This window comes from Lemur catta, chromosome 5 (assembly GCF_020740605.2).
Source record: "Lemur catta isolate mLemCat1 chromosome 5, mLemCat1.pri, whole genome shotgun sequence".
Classification (NCBI taxonomy): domain Eukaryota; kingdom Metazoa; phylum Chordata; class Mammalia; order Primates; family Lemuridae; genus Lemur; species Lemur catta.
In genome coordinates this window covers 1,092,323-1,104,565 of record NC_059132.1, presented here as the reverse complement: position 1 = coordinate 1,104,565, position 12,243 = coordinate 1,092,323, and the positions used below count along the sequence as shown (strand labels likewise).

Sequence of the window (12,243 nt, the reverse complement as noted above, 5' to 3'; positions counted from 1 at the left end):
ATTTTTAGGCGAGACTGATTTTTGGCATGAAATATTGTTCCTGGTCTGTTTGCCTGCATGATTACCAGAAAGCTAGGCATTTCTTTCGTTTGGGTCAGCTTCTATTATTCTTACTTTAGTTTTGAAGGACAGTATATAGCACAGTAGTTAAAGCGCATAGTCTTTGAAGTTAGACACATCTAACTTCAGTGCTATAATTTTTAAACTAGAAAACAGGCAAATTAATTTAAATTCTGTGAGCCTCAGTTCGCCAGTAACATGGTGATAACAATACCCCCCATCATAAAGAGCTATTGTGAAAATTAAATAAATTACTGTATATAATCAGTAGAGTGTCTGGTTCCATAATTGCTAATAAAATGCCTTTTGGGTCAAATTTGTGCTTTGTACTTTAAGTAGTGAGAGTTCCAATTATAGTCCACAAAATCTAAAGTTATCAGAGAAAGGAAGGAAAGAAAACCAGATGCAGTTATAGTACACTAGAACCATTTTTCCACTTTACTAGAAATTTAACAATGTAGAGTCAAGTTACTACTTTTGTGACCTTGGGCAAGTCAAGTCACCTTCAGTTCCCTTCATATCCTTCATCTGAAAAATGAGGGACTCAGATTATTAAATTCCCAAATTATTTTATACTGTGGACTAAGTTAAATAGGGCTGCAGCATGTGAACAAGCTCCCTGGCTCTTAAATATTAACCCCAATTACCAGCTCAGATGACAGTGAATGCATGCAGGTGGCCACCTAATGGAAACATAAAAACTGGTTGTGTTCTAGATATCTGTGATGGAGTGGCATACTGAACAGATGACAGTCCAAACTCCATGAAAAGTCTGGTTGGAATAATGCCATTTATAGAAGATTGCCTGGAAACTGCAGTCCATCTAGTACTCTGGCTCTGTGGTTGATAGTTGGAGGGGATACATGAGAACCCCTAGGGAACTTCAACAAAGCATACCTGCCTCTGACCAAACGGCAGAGATTCTCATTTATTGGTCTGGACTGGAGAAACAGACGTGTGTTTTTAATAACCTAAGTGATTTTTTAGAAGTTGAGCTATAATTCATAAACCACGAACCTCACCATTTAAAAGTGTGCAATTCAGTGGTTTTAGTTTATTTACAAAATTGTACAACCATTATCACTATTCAATTCCAGAGCATTTGATCACGGCAAAAGGAAATCCCATATTCCTTTGCAGATTAACAGTCACTTTCTATTCCGTCCTCACTGCTTCCCCCCAGTCTCTGAAAACATGTCTGCTTTCTGTCTCTGGGTTTGCCTATTCTGTACATTTCACATACATGGAATCATACAATATACGGTCTTTTGTGACTGGCATCTTTTGCTTAGCATGTTTTCAAGGTTCATCCATGTTGTAGAATGTATCGATATTTCATTCCTTTTTATGGCTGAAGAATTTCGCATCATACAAATATGCTACATTTGGTTTATCTACTCATCAGTTGATAGCCATTTGGGAGTTTCCATGTGTTGACTATTATGAATAATGCTGCTATGAACATTCTTTTACAAGTTGTTTTGTGAACATGTGTTTTCAATTTTCTTAGTTCTATACCTAGGAATGAAAAAACCAGAGGATTTTGATGGGTGTCCCTAGCTAAGAACCTTTGCTCTCTAAACACTCTAACATTTATTTTAGGCTTCAATCTCATCACCTTCTACAGAACCTCATCAAGGGATAATTATGCTGAGATACATTGTAACAACAACAAAAAAAAGGCCTATGAAGTTTGTTGAAGACTACAGGGAGTCCTCCCTTCTGTGAATAGAAACATTTTTCTCTGGTCTCAGTACAGGGAACTGATTTCCTTTTAGTTTTCACACAATGTGAATCTCAACTAACTTCCTTTCTTCGTTTGACTACTAGAGCCTTTAAGAAGCACGTCAGAGTTCATGGCACTCCTTTTATACACTTACTTTTCTCCTGGTTTCATTACCTTCTTGCCCTTATTTCTACACTGCCTTGTTTTCCCATTATTTAAAATGTATTTACTGTTGCTCTATTGTATGTAATTTAGCAAATTTCTGGAATACAGTAGATTACAAAATAAACTAGTACCATCAACTCCACTAAGTTTAGAATATCACCTTGAAAGGGGTCAGAAATTGGTAAATCTTAACAATCTTTGTATATGTATATAGAGAGCTACTACTGATTTATAGATTGTGATTTTATGGGCAAACCACATATAAGCTAGTGATAAGTACTTTGTTATATATGCATCATAAATTTACACAGTTATTCAGCATTTATTAAGTCAGGCAAATATTTGATTTACCTCTGACTGATATTTTATATATTTGAAATTCCTGGTGCTACAGACAGACCCAACAGAAAGTGATCTAGCTAATCTTCAAACCACTACTTATAACCAAGTGATAATAGCATCCAGATAGCAAATTTTGTTTAAAACAGCAAGAACAGAACAGAAAAATGGTATAGTTTTTTAATCTGTTAACTACAATGCTTGTATAAGGCATGTTGGAGATAACTTCTCAATGTGATTTGAATTATGCTGTGGAAATTAAGTTCTTTAATAGAGAAAATAAATGATATAAAAATCAACTGGAAAATGCCTTAACATACTTTCCTTATAGGTAACTTTTAAGAATTAGACCTCAATCCCTCTTTTGTGAATTTATCCTATATAAAGACATAAGAAAAAATACAGAAATATGGAGGATATTCATTGCCACACACTTTCCAACAAGGAAAAAAAAATAACCTACATTATGGCATACACAAAATGGACTATTTTATAATCATTAAAAAGAATGTGACATATCTGTGAGTTGATATGTAAGATTGAGTTACATTAAGTAAAAAAAGGTACAGAATAATATATGGTATTGGTATGATGCCATCTGTAAAAGTAAATTTAAATACACACACACACACACATTTTTTTTTTCTTGAGACAGAGTCTCACTCTGCTGCCCAGGCTAGAGTGCTGTGGCGTCAGCCTAGCTCACAGCAACCTTAAACTCCTGGGCTCAAGTGATCCTCTTGCCTCAGCCTCCCAAGTAGCTGGGACTACAGACATGTGCCACCATGCCCGGCTAATTTTTTCTACATATATTTTTAGTTGTCCATATAATTTCTATTTTTAGTAGAGACAGGGTCTCGCTCTTGCTCAGGCTGGTCTCAAACTCCTGAGCTCAAATGATGCCCCCGCCTTGGCCTCCCAGAGTGCTAGGATTACAGGAGTGAGCCACCGTGCCTGGCCCACAAATACTCTTAAATCAATCATCAACCTATCTATATCTGATGGCATATAAATAAAAAACTTTAAGAACAAACAAGAAACTGTAACAGTAAAGACATTTAGGAGTGCGACTGGAAATTAGGAGCAGGGGAAGGAACACTTTTAATATTTTATGCCTTTATGTTTAAAATTTTATCATGAGTCTTTTATTGAAAATTAAAATGAAAAATGAAGAAATAAGAAAAGAATGTGTTACTGAAATTGCTTTTTTCTACTGTTTGCATTTCTATTTAATGGATCTTCTATTGAAAAGAAAACTAAATACAGAAAAGAATGTTATAGGCATAAGTAATACCATAAACAAGAAAGACCTACCTTCTGAGTATCAATATCTTGTCTCATGATTCCCATTTCTTTATTTATCTTTTCTTTGTGTTTCTCGCATTCACTTAGTTGAGCTATTACTTTATTAAGTTCAGTTTCTTTTTGCTACAAAAAAGAAAATTCTTTAAGCACGTGAAATAAAAATATAACCAAATACTTAATTTTAAGTTTTAAATTACCTGCTTATAGTCGTCTTTCCCATCTTGAATATAATTCTCAATGTCTTTCACATAACTATGAATATTTTTAACCTTCTCTTTAATATCGTTCAGCTGTAGAAAAATATTAAATTTACATTGGTTGGGACCAGGGCACTTAATAGAAGAGCATAATACAACATTGGTTTGGAAGTTATGAACCTTGGGTTCCAGTTTCCACCACTACCAAACTGTATGATCTCAGACAAGCCCCTTTATCACCTATGAGAATGGATTAAACAGTATCAATCTTCATTTCTATTTTTAGCTCAAGAAGCAAAATAATTTAAATCCTTAATCTTAAAAAAAATCCTTATTCTTATAAAAATTTCTAATGTCAAAATTATGTCACGAATCTGAAAATACTATTTATTTTAAGCTATTAATTTCATGTGAAATAAAAGTGTCCAACACAGTGCTGTAAGTGTAAGTTTAATATAGATATTGGTAAGTTATAAATGAAATCTTACTTTATCCTGTGCTATTTTATTGCTTGTATTTTTTTTGTTGATTAATTCTTCTTTTTCCTGCTGGAACTTTTCCAATGTTGTTTCCAAAGGGCTCACCTGCTCTTTAGCATCCTAAAAATATTAAGAACATGAAGTCTTATGTAATATTCCATTACCTTTTTTTAGGTGTCAGACTTTACAGTCTTAATAAAAGCATTTTTATGTGCCAGGTTTTTAAAATCAACTCATTTGCTCCTTTCAATGACCCTGCAAGGAAGGCACATTTATTTTCATCCCCACATTTCCAACGAACAAACAGGCAAAGGGAATGAATTATCTAGGGTCACAATAGCCAGTAAATGAAGCACCTAGGACTCTAACCCAGTGCAGCTCGAGTTCACTCTCCTAACCATGATGCATGCGCTACTGCCTCAGTCACGGACTTGACTCTTAATCTAAGCCATGTGCTTCCAATTATATTAGCACATGTCTTCAGGCATGAGTCTTCATGATTTTATAGGGGCCCATGTCAGCTCTGTGTGATCAAAGAATAGGAAAGCTCACTTAGTCCAGGCATCTCTTTTACAGACAGGCGTATGATGATAAAAGCACTTCTGTCCTTAAACTTAGTCTGCTAAGACTAAGCAGGTATTTGATGGTAACAAAAGCAGACTGTTACACTGATGTTGGTGTGTCCACACCTATTCTGGAAGGAAGGGGACTTTTAAGGAATAAACTATCTTACGAATCAGAAGTCCCCGCTATTTAGCCTTTATAGCATCTCTACAACATAATTATGTGATAACCACTGTTGAAAACAGTGATCCTCAAGCACTTTAACATCCTGAAATATCGACTGAATCTATAAAGGTAGATATAATTATTTAGTATTACTTCAACGGAGGTAAGTGGTGTGGTGTGGTAGGAAGTCAAATGTCTTTAGTGTCAGAAGATTTATCTGAAAATCAACCCTGCCTATTAGCTGCATGAACTTAGGCAACTCATCGTACATCTGTAAATCTCAATTTCTTTTTCTATAAAAATGAGATTTAGTCATCTATCTCAACAGGGTTGCTGAGACACTAAATAGTTTAATGTCAAAGTGCTTTTTTTTTTCTGAGACAGAGTCTCACCCTGTTGCCCTGGGTAGAGTGCAGTGGCATCATCGTAGCTCACTGCAACCTCAAACTCCAGGGCTCAAGCGATCCTCCTGCCTCAGCCTCCCGAGTAGCTGGGAGTACAGGCACGCACCACAAAGCCTGGCTAAGTTTTCTACTTTTAAGTAGGGACAAGGTTTTGCTCTTGGTTAGGCTGGTCTCAAACTCCTGAGCTTAAGCAATCATTCCACCTTGGCTTCCCAGAGTCCTAGGATCACAGGTATGATCCACCATGCCCAGCTCAAAGTGCTTCATAAACAGTAAAAAAATTATACAAATGCAAGGTAGTATTATTTTACATCATATTCTAAGCCTATGATATTTTATAATCCAAAATTATTTAAGAAATCAAGAAACATTTGTAGTAACGATTAATAGATTCAGTAATATATTTAGTGCTTAATGAATGTGTGTAATTATGGAAATCTAGGTAAGACTATTGTTTCTAAAACTGTTCATAAACTTAATTAGTTGAGTCTTAGATTTGATTTATCTAGACAAGGGATGGCAAATACATTCTAGTGGCAACTCAGTGCCTGCTCACTGTATCGGTAAGAATGCCAAGACTACATCTAGAATCCAATGGACAGAGTGCTATGACTCAGTGTCTGCCATGGATATAGGACTTTTAGATAAAACAAACCTCCCATACAAACAGGAATCCCTATCTGGAGTTACACAACCACCACCTGACCACCTCCAATAACATAAAGTTGACTACTTAACCAGGCAGGCAGTTCTTCCCTATCACGGCCAAACTCCTTCTTGCAGAAATCTTTACTTATTAGTAAAGTTCTGACATTCAAGAACCACATAAAGAATTGTTATACCATTTTCATTTGATCCTCACAATAGTCATAGTTCTAGCCTCTACACCAATAAAAAGTATTTTGTATGTATGAACTAATTTAAAAACCAATGTATAAATGTTCTTACCTTTATCTCTCTGTATAAAGACTGAACTTCAGTGGATAATTCCACAGTCTGCTCCTCCAGCTGCTGACGACGTTGCAAATTAGTGGATATCTGAAGTTTCTCTGATTTTAGTTCATTTGCAGTACTTTTGAGGTGTTGAATCTGTTCCTGCTGGTCCTGTATAAGCTTACGATTTAATTCAATCTTACTGGAAACTGTAAGAAAACATATTGACACGGTGATCAACGTAAGGGGACAGAAAACACTATTAGTATCATCCTCCTCGTCTATGGAACCCACCAAGGCTGAGTTTCTGCAGGCCCCACCCAGGCAACAGAAGTGTAACAAGGACCCCGCCACCCCCCAAGGTGCCTGATGTCCCCTCCTGGTAAAGCTCACAGGGCAGGTATGACTGAGAAAGCACAACTCACCTGATACTATGCTGCCATTCAAAATCTATTGTGCAAAGCAAGGAAACAAAGAGAAGTGGTGCTTTTGAGAAAAGCGTGAACATACTGTGAGTTGGAAAGAAGTTCCTTGTCCATGTCATAGGTATAATATTTACCATAAAAAGCACGTGCTGGTAATATCAAAGTCTTTATGGGTACATGAGGAAACAGACTGTATTACCTGTATCTAATTTGTGTTGTTTTTCTTGTTTTTCCTGGTTTACTTGTTGAACAGTTCGATCCAAGTCTATTCCTTGTAGCTTAGCTGCTTGTTGTGCAATTTTTCTTTCAACATCTTTAAGTTCCATCTGAAAAACAGAACAAAATTATTTCCTTTAAGAAACTCACTACATTATCATTATTCAAAATCTTTAAGAATTAATTGCTATTATCAATTATTTTTTAAAATCTAAACTTATAGGCCAGGCACGGTAATCCCAGCACCTTGGGAGGCCAAGGCAGGAGGATCACTTGAGGTCAGGAGTTTGAGACCAGCCTGAGCAACATAGCGAGACCCTGTCTCCAGAAAAATTAGCTGGGTGTGGTGGCACACCCCTACAGTCCCAACTACAGAGGAGGCTGAGGCAGGAGGATCACTTGAGCCCACCCAGGAATTTGAGGTTGCAGTGAGCTGTGATGATACCACTGCTCTCATGCCTGGGCAAGACCCTGTCTCAAAACAAACAAAACTGAACTTGTAAACCACTTACAGATATGATTTTAGCAAAGTTTAATAGGATAAAAGTGAAATTAAATTTTAGCAATTCAAATGATGTAAACAAAAGGAAGCTGACTAAAAATGAAAAACAACCAGAATTATATCTTAATTTGCATAAATTATAAACAAAAAAATTTAAACACAGTAATGTAAACTAAGCAGTTGCTCCCTGAGACTATCTGAAATTCAGGATGTGGAACTCTAAAAACAATCTGTACCTACATACTGTTTTTAACACTCATTCAAGCCACCACAGAACAAGTTTTATACAACTACAATAAACTTACCTGGAACCTCTCCATAATTGTAACATCTGTGAGACATACTTTAGCACTTTCTTCTTCAGGCATTATTGTACCCAAGAGTGTTTCCTGTTCTTCTATGTCATTCTTTAGGCGTTGTATGTCTCTATTAACGTTCTGCAGTTTGTTTCTTAATTCTGGTATTTCCTTTTCCTTCAAATCAATTATGCTTTGCCTTAACAGAACACATACAATTAAAAATAATCTATCTGAAGTTTCTCATAATTAGACTGAGGTTATGTATTTTGGGGAAGAATACCATTAAAAGTGACACTGTATGCTTTATAGGGCATCATATCTGTGGGCACATGATGTCAATATGTCTTATTTTACTGGTGATGTTAACCCTGAATCGCTTAGTTAAGGTGGTGTCAGCCAAGTTTCTCCATTGTAAAGTTACTATTTTGCTCTTTGTAATTAATAAATATCTTAGGAGAGATACATTTAGACTATGTAAATACCCTGCTTCCCCTCCAACTTCTGCCCACTGATTTTAGTATTGATTAGATCTTGCTTGCAATAGTAATTACTGTGGTGTTTTGCCAAATTGAGAGATATTCTATAAATTAACTGGTCATATTCATCAAAAGTGTCAAGGTCATGAAAAACAAAGAAGGACTGATGAACTGTTATAGACTGCAGGAGCCTAAGGAGAAATAACAACAAGATGCAATGTGGGATCCTGGATTGGATCCTGAAACAGAAAAAGGACACTAATGGAACAACTGCTGAAATTCGAAAAAGGCTGGTAATTTAGTTAGTAGCATTATACCAATATTAATTTCCTGGTTTTGATAACTGTATTATGCTTACATAAACTGTTAACATCATCTGCCGGGTGAAGGACACAGGTGAAGTCTCTACTATTTTTGCATTTTTTCTGTAAGTTATTTCAAAATAAAATAAAATTTACATTACACAGAAAAAGGAAGGAAGCCAACCACTCAGCTAAACGCTACATGGATTTAAGGTACAGAAACGGTGAACCCATTTTACTAGTGCCACTCTAGCCAAGGAATTACTGTCTCTATAGCAGATACTGGCTCCACACCTATTTTTGCTGATACTTCTGAAGCAGTAAAACTTGTATTTAATCCTTTAGGCCAGGTGCAGTGGCTCATGCCTGTAATCCTAGCCCTCTGGGAGGCCGAGGCAGGAGGATTGCTTGAGCTTGGGATTCGAGACCAGCCTGAGCAAGAGCGAAACCCCGCCTCTACTATAAATAGAAGGAAATTAGCCAAACAACTAAAAATAGAAAAAATTAGCCAGGCATGGTGGTGCGTGCCTGTAGTTCCAGCTACCCGGGAGGCTGAGGCAGGAGGATCGCTTGAGCCCAGGAGTTTGAGGTTGCTGTGAGCAAGGCTGACGCCACGGCACTCTAGCCCAGGCAACAGAGTGAGACTCTTTCTCAAAAAATAAAAAAATAATCTTTTAAAAACATCAAATTTACTTCACAAAAATTCCAGATTCTTATTTAAAATTAAATTAGTACAGAAAGTCAAAGTGGTGTAAAAAATTAGTCTATAATGGGAGTCTTATAATAAAGTAAAAGGAAAACCAGAAATTCAAGGGTTAGTGCTTGCATACTGGTATTACTTAATGACCAAAAAAACTGCACACCATGACCAAGAAATGCCAACCTGAAATGATCTGTGGCAACAGACCTATAATTTTTATGCCACGAAATATGAAGTATTCTTATTTCATATATGAGTAAATATGAAGGTATGCAGACTATGAGTAATCCCATGCTTCTGTTACTTCCTGAATACTATACTCATAGACCAGTAGCTGGTCTTCAATTATGTGCCCACTACCTAAAAAGTGACCCAGCTACGATAGCCTAATGACGGTCTGGGGACATCTCTGTGGAGAACTACCAGCACATATACAATTTTAACCCTATTTTTATATATTCATACATGCAAAAAACCTTTCAGCAATATGGCCCTGGTTTTGGTGTCTTCTTTTTTGATGATTACCTAAGACGCTAAAATAAGTGTTCTAATAGAAAGTAAAGAAACTTCCCTAGAGAATGAGCTACTGAGATTAGGGTTCTCTAGGTTCATTTTTTTTTTTCTTTCCCAGTTTTATGACATGTTATTGATTTTCATAAGTTTATTTTTCTTATGGTTCACAAGGTTTTTTAAAAATTAGTATTATTTTCAATGGACAAATCAGAACTGTATACATTTATGAGGTACGATGTAATGTTTTGATGTACGTACACACTGTGGAATGATTAAATCAATCTAAGTAGGCCAGGTGCCATGGCTCATGCCTGTAATCTTAGCACTCTGGGAGGCCAAAGCAGGAGGATTGCTTGAAGCCAGGACTTTGAGGTTGCAGTGAGCTATGATGATGCCATTGCACTCGAGCCCAGGAAAAAAAAAAGGCAAGCTAATTAACTTATCTGTTACCCTGCTTACCTATTGTTCTTTATGATGAGATATTTGAAATTTACTCTTTGGGATTTTTGTTTAGTTTTTTCAGAAATTCAATTCACCTATATTTTGACAGCATCCCTCTTCCGAAGGGACTGCATGTAAAAGGGCTCACACCTACATGGTGCTGGAAAACCCTTTGGAAGAAATGGGAGGAAATACTAATTGAGTTTTTATTTAAATGAGACACTATAATAAATGAACCCGAGTCAGAACTAGACAAAATGATAAACAGGCATACTTTCAGATGACATTTCATTCATAATGTTGGTCCCCTATTAGGTGTTGATGAGTTTGGGGTTTTAAGTGAAAATATTATTTTCCCCAAAGAGGGTAAGATCTGGCTCTCTATTACCTCTCTGAGCTCATCTTCTGCCACTTTTCCCTCTGGCCATCAGGTTAACATGCCTGAGAGACTCTGGACTGCCTAGAATGCTGCTCCTCTAGTGCATGGCTGGCTACCTCACTCTCTCAGATGCCACCTTCATCAGCAACTCCCCTCCTACGGCCCTTCAGCTACTCCCTGTTCCCTTACCCTGCTGGTTTTTCCTCCATGCCAATGATCATTATCTGGCATATCACACATTTACTTATTTGTTTGTTATTCATCTCCCACTAGGATATAAACTGCACGAGGGCAGGGACGTTGGCTACTTTGTTTACGCTGTATTTCTAGCGCCCCAGCGGAGCGCCTGTAAAGTAAGTACTGGCTGCATGGATAGACAGTTCTCATGACGGTACTGGCATCAAGGGCACATTCTGTAGATGCAAAGACAAATGCCACACTGATAAATGTAACCTTCTTGTTACTTTATCCCTCTTCACCAATAATATTAATAACTCTCCACCTAGGTGACTGTCATAAATAGACCTCCACAATGTCTTTGAAAGTGACCCCAGGGAATGTCCGACAGTAGTGTCCTATACTATAACCAGAGCTGGAAAGCAGCCTAGTGATCATCTAAGTCAACCCTCTCACTTTACATGGGGGAAACTAAGGCCCAGATGGGTTAATTAACATCCCTAAGGCCACCCAGCAAAGCTAGAATTATTAATAGAAATCAGTCTGACTGCACTCCTAGGCCATTGCTTTTCCACATTTAAAAAAAAGTCCTCTTAATTCATTATTGATCTTTCGTTCATCAATTTATTTAAACTTAAAAAAATATAATGTATTTTATAATGTTATTGCCCACTGTTGGAAAGAGGACTTCCTATTTCATTTGTCATAAACTCATCTTTCTCCAGTCCCCCGGGATGTCTCACTGGCATTCTACTAGAGCTTGGTGAACTAACTGGGGTTCATCACTTGCCTGTTCCGGTTTTCACGTTTTGGTGCCTTATGGAAACGGTTTCACCACATGTGTCTTTACTTAGCAGCCCTGCCAGTATCTTGGTCCATTTTTAGTGCTTCCTCTGGACCTTTTCTAGCTTTATAGGTTCTCTTACTTAACATGTGATAACTAGAATGGCACGCAGATGCTGCTGCAGATATAGGGTTACTACACATATTATTATCTTCCCATCAAGAGGTAAATACTTGGAATATGTTTAATGAAAGAGATGAGAGACATATACAGAGAGAACTAAGAAAAGAAATTGTAGAAGATGTAAACAGATGGAAAAATCTACCTTGTTCATGGATTGTGATAGAATCAACATTGTTAAAATGTCCATACTACCTAAAGTGATCTACAGAATTAGTGCAATCCCTATCAAAGTCCCATCATCATTCTTTACAGATCTAGAAAAAATAATTCCGCACTTCGTACAACACCAGAGAAGACCTTGTATAGCCAAAGCAATCTTAAGCAAAAAGAACAAACTGGGAGGTATCAGTCTACCAGACTTCAAGCTGTACTACAAGGCTACAGTAACTAAAACAGCATGGTACTGGCAAAGGGACAGAGAGATAGACCTTTGGAACAGGACTGAGAATCCAGAGATGAAACCATCCACATATTGTCATCTAATCTTTGACAAAGCAGACAAAAATATA

The 12,243-nt window shown here is 36.9% G+C and overlaps 1 protein-coding gene across 3 annotated transcripts in view; it reads right to left on the bottom strand.

Annotated features, from left to right (window-relative positions):
- RAD50 (RAD50 double strand break repair protein) overlaps nucleotides 1–12,243 on the bottom strand; it is a 72,166-nt gene that overhangs the window by 21,809 nt on the left and 38,114 nt on the right. For all 3 annotated transcript variants that reach the window (XM_045550745.1, XM_045550743.1, XM_045550744.1), the window contains 6 exons: nucleotides 7,786–7,975; nucleotides 6,962–7,088; nucleotides 6,353–6,546; nucleotides 4,281–4,391; nucleotides 3,793–3,885; nucleotides 3,605–3,718 (listed from right to left, as the gene is read on the bottom strand). In XM_045550745.1, the coding sequence (XP_045406701.1) occupies nucleotides 3,605–3,718; nucleotides 3,793–3,885; nucleotides 4,281–4,391; nucleotides 6,353–6,546; nucleotides 6,962–7,088; nucleotides 7,786–7,975 (829 nt within the window). The remainder of the gene's footprint in view (nucleotides 1–3,604; nucleotides 3,719–3,792; nucleotides 3,886–4,280; nucleotides 4,392–6,352; nucleotides 6,547–6,961; nucleotides 7,089–7,785; nucleotides 7,976–12,243) is intronic.